The 15,844-nt window shown below is 60.7% G+C and overlaps 1 protein-coding gene across 5 annotated transcripts in view; it reads right to left on the reverse strand.

The window, feature by feature from the left end:
- The window catches only part of NFATC1 (nuclear factor of activated T cells 1), a 91,845-nt gene that overhangs the window by 46,083 nt on the left and 29,918 nt on the right, over positions 1-15,844 (reverse strand). For all 5 annotated transcript variants that reach the window (XM_065932269.1, XM_065932266.1, XM_065932268.1 and 2 more), the window contains 3 exons: positions 10,116-10,318; positions 8,294-8,466; positions 5,164-5,304 (listed from right to left, as the gene is read on the reverse strand). In XM_065932269.1, coding sequence (XP_065788341.1) covers positions 5,164-5,304; positions 8,294-8,466; positions 10,116-10,318 — 517 coding nt within the window. The remainder of the gene's footprint in view (positions 1-5,163; positions 5,305-8,293; positions 8,467-10,115; positions 10,319-15,844) is intronic.

The following is a 15,844-nucleotide window of genomic DNA, read 5'->3' on the forward strand; positions in this document are numbered from 1 at the left end:
GTCCACATCAGCCCCTCGGGACGCCGAGTGCCCGCGCGGAGCATCCAGCAGATGACCCACTAGGGGATCAAACACTGCTGGAGCCTGGGGACCCGCATCCGTCTCTCCTCTAGGAAAAACCAACAGGAGACGGAAAGAACACCCCCGCCCTTAAAAGTGTCGGCATTCCACAAGCAGCAGATGCTCCCATGAGGGCAGGGCTCAGGGAAGGAGTGACCCCAACTTGGGCAATAAACGGCAGAGGTCCCTGGTGCCCATGCGAAGCACCATGGACACGGCTCCCGCGGTGCCCAGACCCACTGTGGATGTGCCACTGGGCCCCACCCACCCCCGCTGGTTTGAGGAAACCAAAATGACTCTTCTTGTAACCCAGCCTCCCACGTCCTTGGTGCCTTTTGAAAACAACAATTTTTCTTATGACAAAGCTCATCATTGCCCCCAAAACAGCAGTTAAATGTTCAAACCTAAACAGCTGGGGCAAGGCCTTGCAACTGCTTCACCTCTGGTCCATAGAGGTTGACAGACCCCTTCACCCAGCGTCCATCGCCCACCCTCCAGGAGGGTTCAGAGACCAGCCCAGCCTCCCGGGAACGGGCTACAGGTCCACAGGTGGAACAGTCATCAAAGGAAACACGGGCGTGGAGTGGGTGGTAGGCATGCATACCGAGGACAAGCATGGCAGGAGTTGCCTTCCCCTCCAGGCCCTCGCGGGCCGTGGGACACCATCCCGTCCAGTGCTGGCCTGGGGTCCAGCGGTCCCACTGTGCAAGCACATCCGCAAGCTGACCAGCCTGGCCACCCGCACAGGCTCACAGCCCTGTCACAGCGCCTGAAAGCACAGATCCCGGAGCCGCAGACAGATGAGCACGGAGCAAAGGGGAGAGGCAGACAGGCCACTGAGGTCTGGCTCACAGGCCCAGGGCTCCCGCATCCCTCACCCTGGCCTGGGCGCTCTGGCCCAGTCTCTGTTCTGTGGTCAGAAGTGCACACGCAGTCCTGCTCTAGGAGGAGGCCGGAGTAGGAGCCAGGGTGGCCGGTGCCTGCTGCGTGGGACCCCCACATGGGACGTTCCCCAGCGGCCCCCACCCCACTGACTGCTGATTCCTCGCACTGCCCTGGCCTGGGTCCAGTGCCCCCTGGCCTCTGGTGTCTGTGTCTGCAAAGCTGCTGGGAGGCCACCGGGTGTGGAACGCAGCCGCAGCCCCTGTGGGAAGGGAGGCCATGGGCCTGAATGGGCCTTTGTGCTCCAGCCTTATCAGGAGCTTGCTGGCCTCCTCAGTAGGAAACTGTGTGCAAGCCCAGGAGTAAAAATATTCCGAGTCATTAGGGAATTCCCTGCAGCATGAGTCATCGGAAAGGCTTCCCCGCCACACCCGGCGGGAGGAGCCGGGCCTTGGGAGGGGCTGCAGCCACACGTCCTGCTCCATGCTCTGCAGGGTGGGGACCGAGCGGGCCCGCTGGACGGAGGCCAGAGGGTCCCTGGCAGCTGACCCTGCCTGAAACTCGCTGGTTTCCAGCCCTCCGCGGGGCCAGGGTGGGGGTGCTGCCTCTGACGCCCAGGTGGACAAGCAGACATGCCTCTAGAGTAAAGGAAGATCACTTCCTCACCCAGGGGAGGAACACGTGTGTACTCACGTGAGCTGCACACAGACCCACTGAGGCATCGTGCGTGACACCAACAGCTGCCCACAGAGAGCGACAAGCAGGACTGGCACCCTCTGGCCCTCAGAGGATGATGTTCTGATGCCTTCACGGGACACTCCTTGAGGACCTTGCTGGGTGGCGGGGCTGGGAATAGGATGCCAGGTCCCCTGACCCCAGCAGGGCCTGCCTGCCCGCCGTCTTCATTGAAGGCACTTGGGAAACACAACCCCTCAAGACTGTTGAAAACATTCAGTTCAGGGTCGTGGAAGGACCACTTGGCTCCGTCACCCAAAGTGAGAAAAAGCCTCCTGAGGACCAGAGGAGCCTGGCCGCAGCTCCTTTCCACTCACTGAGGGTCAGCGCTGTTTCCTGATGGTCAATCCTGGGTAGGTGGCAGGCCTTCCCTGCATGAAACAAGTCCTGCTTCTGTTGCAAGGACTGAGAACGTGATGTTCTCTTCTGGGTCTGTGACCACGTGGGGTTTGGGACCTCAATAATAGGTGTGAAGAGGTCTGACAGGGAGGTGGTCTGGTCGTATAGCTGGTGGTCACGCTGAACCTAATGATTCTTCAAGTCTACACCCTGGGTGGTTTAGCCCTGAGCCTAGGCAGATAGGACCTGCCTGAGCCTCAGTGCCAAGGGGTCCCCCTTGAGTCTGGGCCTTGAGGAGGCCCAGTGTCCACTGAGGATACCCTGGGGGCCACACCCATGTCCAGCCATGCACAAGCTGCAGCAAACCACATTGCCTGCCGAAGCTGCCAGCTCTGGTGAGGTCTGCTGAGCTTCACACAGTTTCTAGGAACCGCGTGGAAAGGCTGGGCTGCACACCGCTGACTCTAAGTGTCACAATCGAGAACCTGGTAACGTTCACGGCGATGCAAGCTCCAAATCCCTGGTCTCTCCTGATCTCCCTTCATGTGGGCACTCTCTCTGTGTTCTCGTATTTAAATGTTTTTTATATTTTTTTAACATTTGCACATGTGTGCAAGTACATTCCTCGTGTACAAGTCTGAACAGAGCCCCCTGACCTCCAGCAGGAGACGGCGGCGGGGCATCTTAGCGTCCTGCTCCTGCCAGGCCTCCCAGTGAGTCTGTCCCAGGCCCCATGCTCAGGGATGTTCACTGAGGGAGGTGGCATCTGGCTCAGAGGCCACAAGCTGTCCTCCATGAAAGAAAGGCCCTGTGGCTTCTTGCTGGACACTAAGCCCTAAGCAGAACTGCAAGTTGGTTCTGGAGAGTCCCACCACGAATGCAGCTGAGAACACGAACATCTCAGAGATGAGAGCGGCTGCTTCACAGCTCTTTTTGAGGGATCCCATGACCACAGGAAGGGCCTTTGCTCCCACATCCTGAAGGCCATCCTCCTCCAGGACCCTGCTCAGTCACACGAGGTGGGCACAGGTGATAGCTGGCCCTGGCCAGGAGGAATCTTGAAACACTTAAGAAACTCCAAGCACTGCTCAGAGCAGCTGAGGCGACATGGTGACTAGACACCCACCTCACCCAGCGTCTGACGTGCGACAGGGCAGCCACAGTCCTGCTCCTGCCCACGGCCAGCAGTTCCCGGACCAGCCTCACCTCTCGCATGCTGGCCTTGCTGCCTCCAAGTAGCGGCTAAAGACAGAACTTTCTAGCACACCAGGCACCTCCTTGGGAGCCTAGAGGATGACCAGGCTTTCAGTCTAAATTGACTTTAATGGTTTCTCGCCCAAAAGTCAACCAGGAAAAGCCCAGTGACTGTTGAGGCCCGTCAGGAAGCATGTGTACTCGGCCAAGAATGCACATTGGACACACAGGACTGGCATGGATGTGTGTGCAAATGTGCCAGCAACTTTGCTTAGATGCAGACACAACGTGACAGGACACACAGCTGTCTGTTTACATCGCACTTTTCATGACGCACCATGTGTTTGTGGGACGTCTGGTCTCCACCCACTTACTGGTTTTTCGCCCTCTGCCCACCAGACACGGAACTGCTGCGGAGACAGCAGGCTGGGGACAGGCCAGTGAGGCAGTGAGTGGCAGTGGCACTGAGCCCGCCTGGTGGCCAGGGAGCCCGGGAAGCCCAGTGAGCTCGACAGCCAGGCGCCCGGGAACTCAGCTCCCAGCTGCAAGCGGACAGCCACTGTGGAGACCCGTGACCAGGCCACCGTGACGGAGGAGCCCGCCCCCATCCACGATAAGCTGAGGAGATCGGGAGACGCCTCGTGGTCCCGTCATGGCACCCAGGTCGAGGTCAAGGCTGATCGCTCGAGGAAACAGCCTGGGGCACTGGCCGGCTCCCACCACACACATCTCCGAGCGTGGTGAGGACCCCGCCACCCACAGGCTGGAGGGGGTGCCCACGCACACATTTAGAACACAAACGCTGAAATTATTTCAAAATTCACCTCCTCCAAAGAGGGGCGTTCTGGTAATGTGAATTCTTCCCCCACCACTGTACTGAGGCGGGTCTTCTCCCTCCTGTAAAACAATTTCCAATCACAGGCACAATAGTCCAGGCAGAACCAAGTCAACATGAGAGACTCTCAAGCCCGTTTTGACTGAGGCACTTAAGTTTCCTGCAGACTGTACAAAATCAGCCCCATTATGGAGGCTGAGAGCCTCCGCGGTTTGCGGTGAGCAGCAGGGGCCCTGCTCTAGGCTCGAGAGCTGGACTGGGGCTCAGAGGAGCAGCTGGGCAACTGGCCCTGGAACCTGGCCTGCGGGCACCCCCTCCCAGCCTGTGGGCAGCGGGACCCCCTCAGGCCAGCTCCCCACAAGGAACGTGCTCTACAAACACACCCCAGGGTGTGAGATAGGTGAGGCCACATGCTCACCCTTATGAGCATGTGGGCTGGGCCGGGCTGGGCAGCCCTGGGGCAGGAGCCATGCTTCCCCCAGCCCTACTCCCACGCCTACTCCTGATGCCCTGCATCCATCCTGCAGCTCGATGACAGGCTGGTCACCTGGTTCCCCAGACACCAGAGAGCAGAGACCCTTTCCCTTCAGACCTGCAGCATAGCATACACACACAGGTCCACGTGCAAGCACACACCCACACGCACACACACAGGTCCATGTGCATGCGTGCACACACACACGCAGATGGGCGGCTGTGGCCCCAGGGGCCACTGTCATTGAAAGCAACCAGTGTTTCCCTCTGCACCGCGGGGTGCTGTGCCACCAGAACGAGCGGCACAGAAAGGTCTCTGGGCCCCAGTGGGGTCCCCCATGGCTGCCGTGCCCACTGCACACCTGGATACCTGCCTAGGACGGTCTGTGGTTCTGAGAAAGGCAAAAGGCAAAGACCAGCAAGAGCTGGTCAGAGCCCCTGAGGAGGCACCCGCTAGCCGGGCAGACGCAGGCCCCACACCCACAGCCCCTCGAAGCCACGCGGGGAGGCCCTCCTCCCCTCCTCCACGCGGGGAGGGACCTTCTCCACGCTGGGAGGGACTGCGCGTGGCACCCTCTCCCGCCAGCCAACCTCTGCCAACAGCCAAACAGAAAACACTTGATGCTGGTTTTAAGAGGAAATACCTGGTGCTTTCTCCACAAAAATGACCTTGGAGTCCTGCAGAAAGTTGTGGCCAGACAGGACCATCCTCTTCCCTCCAAGGACGGGGCCGCTGGCCGCACTCTGCTTCTCCACGAGGGGCAGCTCCTGGGCCGAGCGCTGGGCTGCAGGGGTGCGGCAAGAAGTGAGCCAGTGAGACCCCTCCCGGGAGGGCCGGTCCACCCACGCCCCCCCAGCCCCTCCTGGGCGGCTGGTCCACCCACGACCCATTGTCAAAGGGAAGGAAGCACACCTCTGACTGGTTCAAGTGGAGACGCGTTTGCATACACCTGTGAGTGTGTGTGTGTGACTCCGTGGGAGTGAATGCATTCTGCTAGGGTGATCACCCTTGAAGGGCCTGGGGAAGCTGTGGGGAGTCCTGCTGGTGAGGGGGACACAGCCCACCCGCTGGCAGCAACAGGGTGATCCCTGGGTCTAACCAGGCGCGGGGCCCACAGAGCAAGGCACCCCAGGATAAAGTTGGATGTGGAGGGCTGTCCATGGTGGGCTTTCAGGGGCTGAGGGCACAGGCGGCCAAGCTTGGGATGTAGGGCAGAGGTCTGTGTAGCAGCAACAATGAGGATACACTCTGTGGCCCCTAGTCACCAGGGTCCTCATACGAGGCCCCCCAATGACCGGGGTCCTCACACAAACCCCTCAGTGACCAGGGTCCTCACACGGCCCCCCAGTGACCAGGGTCCTCACACAGCCCTCCCCAGTAGCCAGAGGGCCTGAGATGAGGGGCCTGCTCCTTCTCACGGGGAGGGAACACGGGGCAGAAAGCTGGAGCCACCTGCAGCAGAGCCCACGGCCTGGGGATGGACATTTGGAGACTGGACAGGAGGGTCTAGCAAGAGTGGGGGAGGGGATCATGTGGCAGAGAAGGGCCGTGAGGGAGGGGTCACGGGCCAGAGAAAGGCCGTGAGAGAGGGGTCACAGGGCAGAGGGGGGCCGTGAGGGAGGGGTCACAGGGCAGAGGGGGGCCACGAGGGAGGGGCCACGGGCCAGAGAAAGGCTGTGAGGGAGGGGTCACGGGTCAGAGGAAGGCCATGAGGGAGGGGTCACGGGGCAGAGGGGGGCCATGAGGGAGGGGCCATGGGCCAGAGAAAGGCTGTGAGGGAGGGGTCACGGGTCAGAGGAAGGCCATGAGGGAGGGGTCACGGGGCAGAGGGGGGCCATGAGGGAGGGGTCACGGGGCAGAGGGGGGCCGTGAGGGAGGGGTCACAGGCCAGAGAAAGACCGTGAGGGAGGGGTCACAGGGCAGAGGGGGGCCGTGATGGAGGGGCCACAGGCCAGAGAAAGACCGTGAGGGAGGGGTCACAGGGCAGAGGGGGGCCATGAGGGAGGGGCCATGGGCCAGAGAAAGGCTGTGAGGGAGGGGTCACGGGGCAGAGGGGGGCCGTGAGGGAGGGGCCACAGGGCAGAGGGGGGCCGTGAGGGAGGGGTTACAGGCCAGAGAAAGACCATGAGGGAGGGGTCACAGGGCAGAGGGGGGCCACGAGGGAGGGGCCACGGGCCAGAGAAAGGCTGTGAGGGAGGGGTCACAGGCCAGAGGAGGGCCGTGAGGGAAGGGTCACGGACCAGAGGCGGGCCGTGAGGGAGGGGCCACAGGGCAGAGGGGGGCCGTGATGGAGGGGCCACAGGCCAGAGAAAGACCATGAGGGAGGGGCCACAGGGCAGAGGGGGGCCGTGAGGGAGGGGTTACAGGTCAGAGAAAGACCATGAGGGAGGGGTCACAGGGCAGAGGGGGGCCACGAGGGAGGGGCCACGGGCCAGAGAAAGGCTGTGAGGGAGGGGTCACGGGGCAGAGGGGGGCCGTGAGGGAGGGGTCACGGGGCAGAGGCGGGCCGTGAGGGAGGGGCCACAGGGCAGAGGGGGGCCGTGATGGAGGGGTCACAGGCCAGAGAAAGACCGTGAGGGAGGGGTCACAGGGCAGAGGGGGGCCGTGATGGAGGGGCCACAGGCCAGAGAAAGACCATGAGGGAGGGGTCACAGGGCAGAGGGGGGCCACGAGGGAGGGGCCATGGGCCAGAGAAAGGCTGTGAGGGAGGGGCCACAGGGCAGAGGGGGGCCGTGAGGGAGGGGTTACAGGTCAGAGAAAGACCATGAGGGAGGGGTCACAGGGCAGAGGGGGGCCACGAGGGAGGGGCCACGGGCCACAGAAAGGCTGTGAGGGAGGGGTCACGGGGCAGAGGGGGGCCGTGAGGGAGGGGTCACGGGGCAGAGGCGGGCCGTGAGGGAGGGGCCACAGGGCAGAGGGGGGCCGTGAGGGAGGGGTTACAGGCCAGAGAAAGACCATGAGGGAGGGGTACAGGGCAGAGGGGGGCCACGAGGGAGGGGCCACGGGCCAGAGAAAGGCTGTGAGGGAGGGGTCACGGGGCAGAGGGGGGCCGTGAGGGAGGGGTCACGGGGCAGAGGGGGGCCGTGAGGGAGGGGTTACAGGCCAGAGAAAGACCATGAGGGAGGGGTCACAGGGCAGAGGGGGGCCACGAGGGAAGGGCCACGGGCCAGGAAAGGCTGTGAGGGAGGGGTCACAGGCCAGAGGAGGGCCGTGAGGGAAGGGTCACGGACCAGAGGCGGGCCGTGAAGGAGGGGCCACGGGCCAGAGAAAGGCCGTGAGGGAGGGGTCATGGGGCAGAGGGGGGCCGTGAGGGAGGGGTCACGGGCCAGAAAAAGGCCGTGAGGGAGGGGTCACGGGTCAGAGGGGGGCCGTGAGGGAGGGGCCACAGGCCAGAGAAAGGCCGTGAGGGAGGGGTCACGGGCCAGAGGGGGGCCGTGAGGGAGGGGCCATGGGCCAGAGAAAGGCCGTGAGGGAGGGGTCACGGGCCAGAGGGGGGCCGTGAGGGAGGGGCCATGGGCCAGAGAAAGGCCGTGAGGGAGGGGTCACGGAACAGAGGGGTGCCGTCACTGATATCTGACTGATGCTCAGGTCAGAGACAGAGGAATGAACCAGGATGCTCCCTGAGGCAGTGGGCCAGCAAGCTCTGAGGATGGGGGTCCCGATACAGCACACTCCCTGGGGCGGGGCGGAATGCTGTGGGCTGTGGGAAGGGAAGTGTCCGGTGGGGACTGGCCCTCGGCCTGGACATGGGGCAGCGGGAGCGGGGCACTCACAGCACTCGATGGGGTTGGAGGCCACCTGCAGTGACAGCGTCCGGCCGTTGGGCTGCGGGATGTGGACGCGGAAGACCAGCCGCACCCGCGTGTTCTTTCTCCCGATGTCCGTCTCCCCCTTGCGCAGCTCAATGTCGGAGTTCCTGAGCTTCAGGATCCCGGCACAGTCGATGCTGTGAGACAACAGCGCCGCCTCAGCCCCCAGCCCGCCTGACACCTGCTCACCTGTCAGGATGGCCCCATGTCCACCCGTCAAGTTGGGGGGGGGGGCGAAGGGGCAGGACAAGCCAGCCCTTCACGCATCCTGGTCTCAAGCAGGCAGAGCCCCACTTGCTCAGGGCCCTGCCGCACTGGGCAAGTGTGGACGCCCCAGAGGAAGGCTCCCAACCGGGCTCTGAAAACCTCCTTCCCCAAGATTCTGGGAGTGTCCCCCCTCAACTCAGGATCCTGGATTTGCTAGGGCCTCACGTGATTTCCTCTAGTTTCATTTAACTTAATGATTCTAACCAACACCAGCCTCCAGCACAACAATCCAGAGGCAACTTGTCAGATGGAAACCAGCCCTTGCCTCTGTCAGAAGCTCAGAGATGAGGCGGCACGAGGCCTGCAGGTTGGGACCACAGCCCAGCCCAGAGTGGCGGAAAGCCTGGCCCGCGGTGACCGCGCTGCCCCAGGCTGAAGGGTATTTCATGGAGTAAACGCAGCCACTGGAGTCAGAGCTGCAGCTGCTGGAGGACCAGCAGGGTCTCCCAGTTGTCAGCATTCCTGGTCCTTGGGAAACTTTGAATGAATCCCCCCAAAACCCTGAAAAGCCAACACAGAGAGAAGGCTTTCATTTTGTTTATAATACAGAGGATTTAGGAGCTACTTACAAATGACTGACCAACACCCCACACAAGCCCACACTGTGGCTTCCCATACCCTCCCTCCCCAACCACGGCCCTGGCTCCGTCTTGCCCGAGGACACCCCAAACCCACCTGGCCTCAGGGCCTTCTCACCTGCTGTCTCCCTGCACAGTCAGCTTCAAGGCCACCCCCACAGACACCCCGAGAACCCCGTGTTAATGAACTGCTGCCTTACGTGTTGATCTAGACACACAGGGTGTTGAGGCTCCATCCTGCACCCAGAGGCCCCCAGAAGAAGGTGAGTCCAGAGGGACAACCCTGTCCCCTTTCTCTGCCGCATTTGCAGCTCGGGAGTGAAGGGCTGGGCACACTGTGGTCACTCGGTTAATGAGGCCACAAACAGGGACCCCACTTGGACCTGAGAAGATGACTTTGTAGCTTGCTAACCGAGTCACCTCTACGCCAATGAGCCAGGCCTGACCTGCACATTCCAGCTGGTCACATCAGCAGAAACCCTCAGTGAAAACATGACCCAGACGTGCTGGTCTCCATAATGCTTCAACATTACTAGCATTTTAACCACTCCTCTGGCTTTCACAGAGTTTTCAGAAAGAAAAGGATGGGATGAGGGGGTAGGGGGGAGTTAGGAGAGAATGACTTCATGTATATGTATGGCTGAGTCCCTTTGCTGTTCACCTGAGATGATCACAACACTGTTAATCGGCTATACCCTAACACAAAATGAAAAGTTTAAAAAAAAGAAGTGGGTGCCAGGTTTGCACATGGAGGGGGCATGCACAGCTGTGAACTGAGTGGCAACATGAAAACCCTAGAAGGAAACAAGTCTGCCATCATAAATATTTGTAAAGCTTCCTGAGGTGTTGAGCAAACTGGAAATGTGAGGAGAGGACTCCCCCTCCCTCCGAGGGCCAGCCCCTCGGACACGCACGGCCCGCGGACACGCAGATGAGCTTACATGGCGCGCATGTTGTTTTCCGGCAGCAGCGGGATTTCCAGGACCTTGGTGTTGGAGAGGATGGCCTCGTGGCTGGTGGTTGACACGGTCTTGCCCGTGATCCGGTGCACCTGGTAGAAGGCGTGAGGCCTCAGCAGCCGGTCGTCTGCCGTGCCGATGAAGAGCTGCAGGGTGAGCGGCTCGCTTTCCATGTAGCCATGCAGCTGCGGACAGAGGAGCAGTGGCCCATGAGTGCTGCGCCCACGCCGGGACCCGCCTCGCTCCCCAGAGAGGCAGGTTCAGAGGGAAGTGTGTGGCCCAAGGCCAGTCCCCCACCTCCTACTGGTCTGGACACCTCGTGACCCAAAGTCTGGGGCCTCTGCTCTGGAGTCGGCTTTGAACACGAGTGCACACAAGGGCCATACACACCTGCACGCGTCTGCCTGCATCTCAAGACAGCAACAGGGACCCCACGAGGGGCAGGTGGGGAGGAGAGCCGGGGTCTCTGGGCCATGGCCTCGTCCGCAGACACTCCTCTGCCCACAGGTGTGGACACAAGCGTCTCATGAGGCCAAGCCCAAAGCTGGTGCACAAAGTGCAAGCACCTCCCCCAATGAATTTAGACACGCACCCAATGGGACTCGATCCACCTTCTCCTGCTCAGCCCCGTCCTGACCAGAAACAGGATGCTTCAAATCAGAGACAACCGACATCCGCCTGGCAGGCCGCGGGTGTGTGGGGCTTTGGGATCTGTCCCATGTGGCCCAGGTCATGGCCCGTCTTCTGCCAGCTTCAGACCCCACATGGGAGGTGTGTAGGGGGGGCTGCACATGGCCATTTCAATTGTGTGCTGGGCACATGGTCTTGTGTGGGCACAAAACCCATCAGCCTTGGACCCCAGACACACGACAGGCCGACTCTGCACCAGGAGCTGGGGGTGAGTGCTGCTCCCAGGACCTTCATCAGCTGCCCCTGGATGGACCTTGGGTGGAGTCCCCGTCTCGCTTCCCCCTGCACCCCTCCGTGAAAGTCCCTCTCGGAATGGCACTGGATTTGCCTTCCATCCTGTTTATGGCAGGCCGTCCTCAAGAGGCAAACCCAAAGCAAGCAGGCAGTGCAGGGCCAGACCCCGTGCTGACCCCCCTCCCATAGAAGCGGGGACCTGCCAGGGTCCCGACACAGGATTCCAAGAGGGCAGCCGCCGACACAGGCTCAGGGGGCACGATGGGCCGCTCTCCCCTTCTCCGGGTGTCATCACTGCTCCTTGGACTCATGTTAGCAGCTCGGACAACAGGCAACTCAGTGGCTGTCAGTCGCCGCTTCCATGTGGGCGAGGGCACGGCCGCCCACCCCCCAGCCAACCCTACTCCCCGGGTGGAAACCACAGGAGAACTGGCCCTGCAGTGGGGTTGTTCTCAGGTCCGGCCGATACATGAGCCCCAAAGCCCCTGCTTAGATGAGGCTTCGTGGGAACCAGTCCCCGCCCTGCCATCCAGGCTCCGCCTCTGCCCTGCGGGAAGTCGTCCTGATGGTCACTTCACAGCTACAGGCAGGAGTCCAGGCTGGACAACCGAGCACTTCCAGGCAGCGCTGGCTCGGGACTGGGATGGAGGTGGACTGAACACAGATAGTTCTCAGACACACAGGGGGACAGGCTCAGTGACCTGCAGAAACAGGACACCTCCAGGTCCAGCAACAGCTGACCTCCATGTCCAAGACCCTGCTTGCTGTTTCTAGGGCTTGCTTTTTCCAAGCTGGGATGTCAGAATGGAAGCTGATGGTCCAGAGACAAACAAGCCAGAACTTTGCCGGCAGGTCTGGCACTTTCTCTGCCCTGTGTCTCCCTCCTCCTTGTGGAGATCCCATTGCACGCTTCCCTGGCTGGTTTCCACTTCTTTCCACGACACCTGGGTAGTGGCGTCCACCTTGTTCCCGTCCTCGGCTGTGGCCTCCCCAGCTCTCCTCCGACCCCACGGTGAGGGACGAGCCTCTTCCGCCCAGAGAAGCGAGTGTGAGCTGCTTCCAGTGTGGTACAAAGCAGCAGCAAACGGTCCATCAGGACGTGCTGACAGACCCAGCTACTGTGCTGACGTCACTTAATTAAGAGATGAAGTCACTTGTAAATTCTGAGGCCTCAGAAGAGAATCCAAACAATGACAGGCTACTCATGAGAGTCACACTCACTCATTGAGCAGAGGGCCGGGCCGCCCACCCCCGACGTGGGAGGATGAGCCGGGGCGTCAGGCCGAGCACCAGGCCAGAGAGGGATCTGCACGGCACCTCGTCAGGGCAGGGCTCACGTAGCGTCATGGCTCCGTCCACCCAGCCCCGTCTCCCAGCAGACGTGGTCTGCACAGCGTTACAACAGACAATACGGGACCACAGGCCACTGAGCCCAGCTCTGACTGCGGCTGAATCGCAGCCCCAGTGAACGAGTTTACAGCTTCAGGTGAGCGTCCGGCAGCTGACTCCCAGCGCTGGGGACTGGCATCTGCGGACGTCTCTGGGGAGCGGTCTGTAGCTCCCGAGTAACATTTAACAGCCCGTGTTTGTTAAATGTCACAGACTGCAGAGTGGCTTCCGGGGCATCCGAGCATCACTGTGAGATTTTACGGAGACGAGGAGGATGCAGGTCGGGTGTACAAACAAGTTGGGCGTGCACACAGGATGGGTGTGCACAGATGCACATGCCACACATTCATGCTCACAGGCTGACATGTGCACACATGCTCTCCAGACTCTCTGGGACCCTGGAGTTGGTTAAAGATCTTATTTGCTGGCAGTAGCAGCAGTTTCAGGCGTCAGGCTCCCTGTTTTTATCATCTTTGTCTGTGACGCAGCCCCAGGCACCCATGGGTGTGCTTGTCTTCAGAGTGGGTCTTTCCCATTAGGGCAATCTTGTGTTCATACTGACCCATAGGGTCTGCCCCGTACGGACCAGACGTGTGCCCGATGGGCAGTGAGCAGAGGGAGTGAGCTGGTCTCAGGCCTGTGGCTGATCCCTGAGTGTCCACAGCAAGCAGAGAGCTGGCAAGAGCCTAAGTTTACTGAGAGAGACCTAACGTCCACTCGCTGTCCTCCCGACCTGCTGTGTGGACAAAGGCTGACATGGGGCCTCTCCCACCTCTGAGGCCATCGACACAGAGAACCTGCTGGGGCCACCAACTCCTGACGGTGGGTCCTGCTGACAAGGTTAATTCTGCAGGAACCGCACGCCCTACCCACTAGGGCGGACGCGCACTCTCCTAGGTGGACCCACGAGCGTCTCTGAGCATGGTGCTGGGGGGGGTGTTGCTGGGAACCAGGACTGGCCCCCCGGCCTGCTCAGCTGCTCTCTTCCTTTCTGGGGAGCCCGAGTCCAGTCTTCTGCCAAACTAACGAGCTTCCTGAGGAACCTGTGCTGGACTCGACCTAGGTTTTCACAACAGGAAACGTGAAAATAAAATCAGGGACTGAAGAAGAAACGAATCCTGCCTCTCAGTATTACATTCTGTGACATTTAATACAAGAGTACATAGGTGAGTCTTTGACCAAGACTTGCCCACGGGTGGCCACGGCGTGTTCCTCGTGTCAGGAGGGGCCCCCAGGGCGGCACGTGGTCTGGCCGGGGTCGGACGGAGTGACAACAACAACTTCAAATCCCACAGGACTCACTCTGGGGCCTGGCCCTGCCGGCGGGCAGTGCATTGTGGGTACAATGCTGCCTTTTTAAAAACATGCCATTTCAGTAAAAATGGGAATATTTAAGGCTTAACCTGGGAGGTAAACATCTATTATTTAAAACATAAAGTTCATTTTAAGAGAAGTCATTTAAATACTTCACATGTTCCACTGCATGGGTTTTCTGCCCCTGGCAGCTTATAGTATCTGTCAAAATAATATTTATAAAATTACCTGTCAGAGCAATGGCCTCTCTTTGCTTCACCCTAAACTAGACTGGATGTATTTTTCCATTTTCAAGGTACGAGAGCTAGTGAGTTTTCTACACACAGAGATGTTTGTTTTTAGCTGCTGCGCTCAGTTCAGCACTTGCACGGCAGGATGACAGGTGAGGAATGATTGTGGCCAAATTTACCGGACGCTGAAATTCCCACAGCACTTGCACACCCAGGGCCAGCAGCATTGTCAAACAAAGGACCAGCTAATTGAGCGAAATTACTTTCAACCAAGTTTCCAGTTGGTACGAACATACACCAAGCAGGGATCCTTGTACACAGTCAAGCAGGCAATTTAAAGGGAAATTATGCGTTTAACCCAGATGTAAAATTTGCATCTTCATGCAATACCCAAAGGAGCTCTGCAGGAAGAAAAACTCCAGTTCACAAGCTAGTTCCACTTTTTTCAACCGAAATTTTCCCAGCACTGGATTAACTTGAGAGACTGCCATGTGAGCTTTCGGCCTCCACACCCAAAAGAGGGCTTTCCCCCAGGGTGTGTAGCGTCCTCCACGGCCTAGGAGGAAGGACAGGCCCCCGGCGTGAGGTTAGCTCCCGGCAGACCAGACCTTGGGCGAGCAGGGCCGACGCTGTGCTCCGAGCCCTCGTTCCTCAGGACAACATCTCACTGTAAATATCACACGATGGATGGGGGCAGTGGCCACTCCCCAGGGGTTCGGGTGGGCAGAGGTGTGACTCTGGCAGCCAAGCCTGGGCTGTGGATCTGCCACCAGTGACCAAGAGGCACCGTGAGCTGGGCCAGGCCAGAGGGCTGACGTAGGCGCCGAGAGACCAAGGGCACTGCCCATCAGATGTCCACACGCCCGTCATCAGCCTGCCGTCGGGCCAGCCCCAGCCCTGGCACCGGGTGCCGCGGAGGGGATGGCTGCCACACAGCAGCCAGCAGGACTGCGGGTCCTGCTGAGTAGGGCCTGGGCTACACAGGGTGGGGCTGGCCACCGGAGCTGACGCAGAGCAGGCGGCTGTCCCGCAGCCCAGAGCCCAGTGGCCCTCGAAGGAGAGGAGACGAAGGGCCCAGCTCAGCAAAGACCATGCTGCCCCACCCCAAGTGTGTGGATGGGGTGCTCCCGACTCCCACGCTGCACGTTGGGCAGGGGCAGCGCTCAGGGGCAAGCCCCCCACAAAGAAAGGACCGTGGGCCCAGCACGGCAGGAGGAGGGGTGGGGCCGGGAGGACCTGCCGTGGGGTCCGGCTGGGGGGCGGGGGCGTGACTGCTACCCGGGTGCTGCTCCGTGTCTGCGGAGTCGGCGACGGCCACAAACCCAGCCATCTCTTCTGCTGTTCTCACTGTCCACCTCACGCACTCTCGTGCTGATGCCGTGTGACTCCACTAGACACCTCTCCCGCAACCTTGTGAGTGTGGGCACCTCTTTGCTTCCGGAGGAGTACAAATGGCAATCCTGCTCAGCACAGGCACTGACCACATGTTGCAGGGGCTGAATGGGGCCCAGAGCTTCTGCGGAGCCCGCCCGACGGCAGCAGCTCCTGCGGCACAGGCATGTCTGCCAAGAGGGAGACCTTCCAGGTCTGTGCACATGGCCGGGAAGGAAGGGCAGGAGGGAAACGCCACCTGCCTAGGAGCTGCAGGGAGAGCGGAGGGCAGGCGCCCCTGCCCCGCTGCCCTGTGAAACACTGATTTACCACAAGGGCAGCTCGGTGGAGTTTCGCTGAGGGGTGGCCGGGGTCAGACCTGCATCCGAGTGGCGTCTGGGCTTCCAGGGCAGAGGGGAGTCGGGCTGCTGCAGTTGGGTGGTTCTGACCCTCAGTTCCCCGCTGGGCCTGAGGAGGTTTGCT

Source organism: Muntiacus reevesi, chromosome 4 (genome assembly GCF_963930625.1).
Source record: "Muntiacus reevesi chromosome 4, mMunRee1.1, whole genome shotgun sequence".
Classification (NCBI taxonomy): Eukaryota; Metazoa; Chordata; class Mammalia; order Artiodactyla; family Cervidae; genus Muntiacus; species Muntiacus reevesi.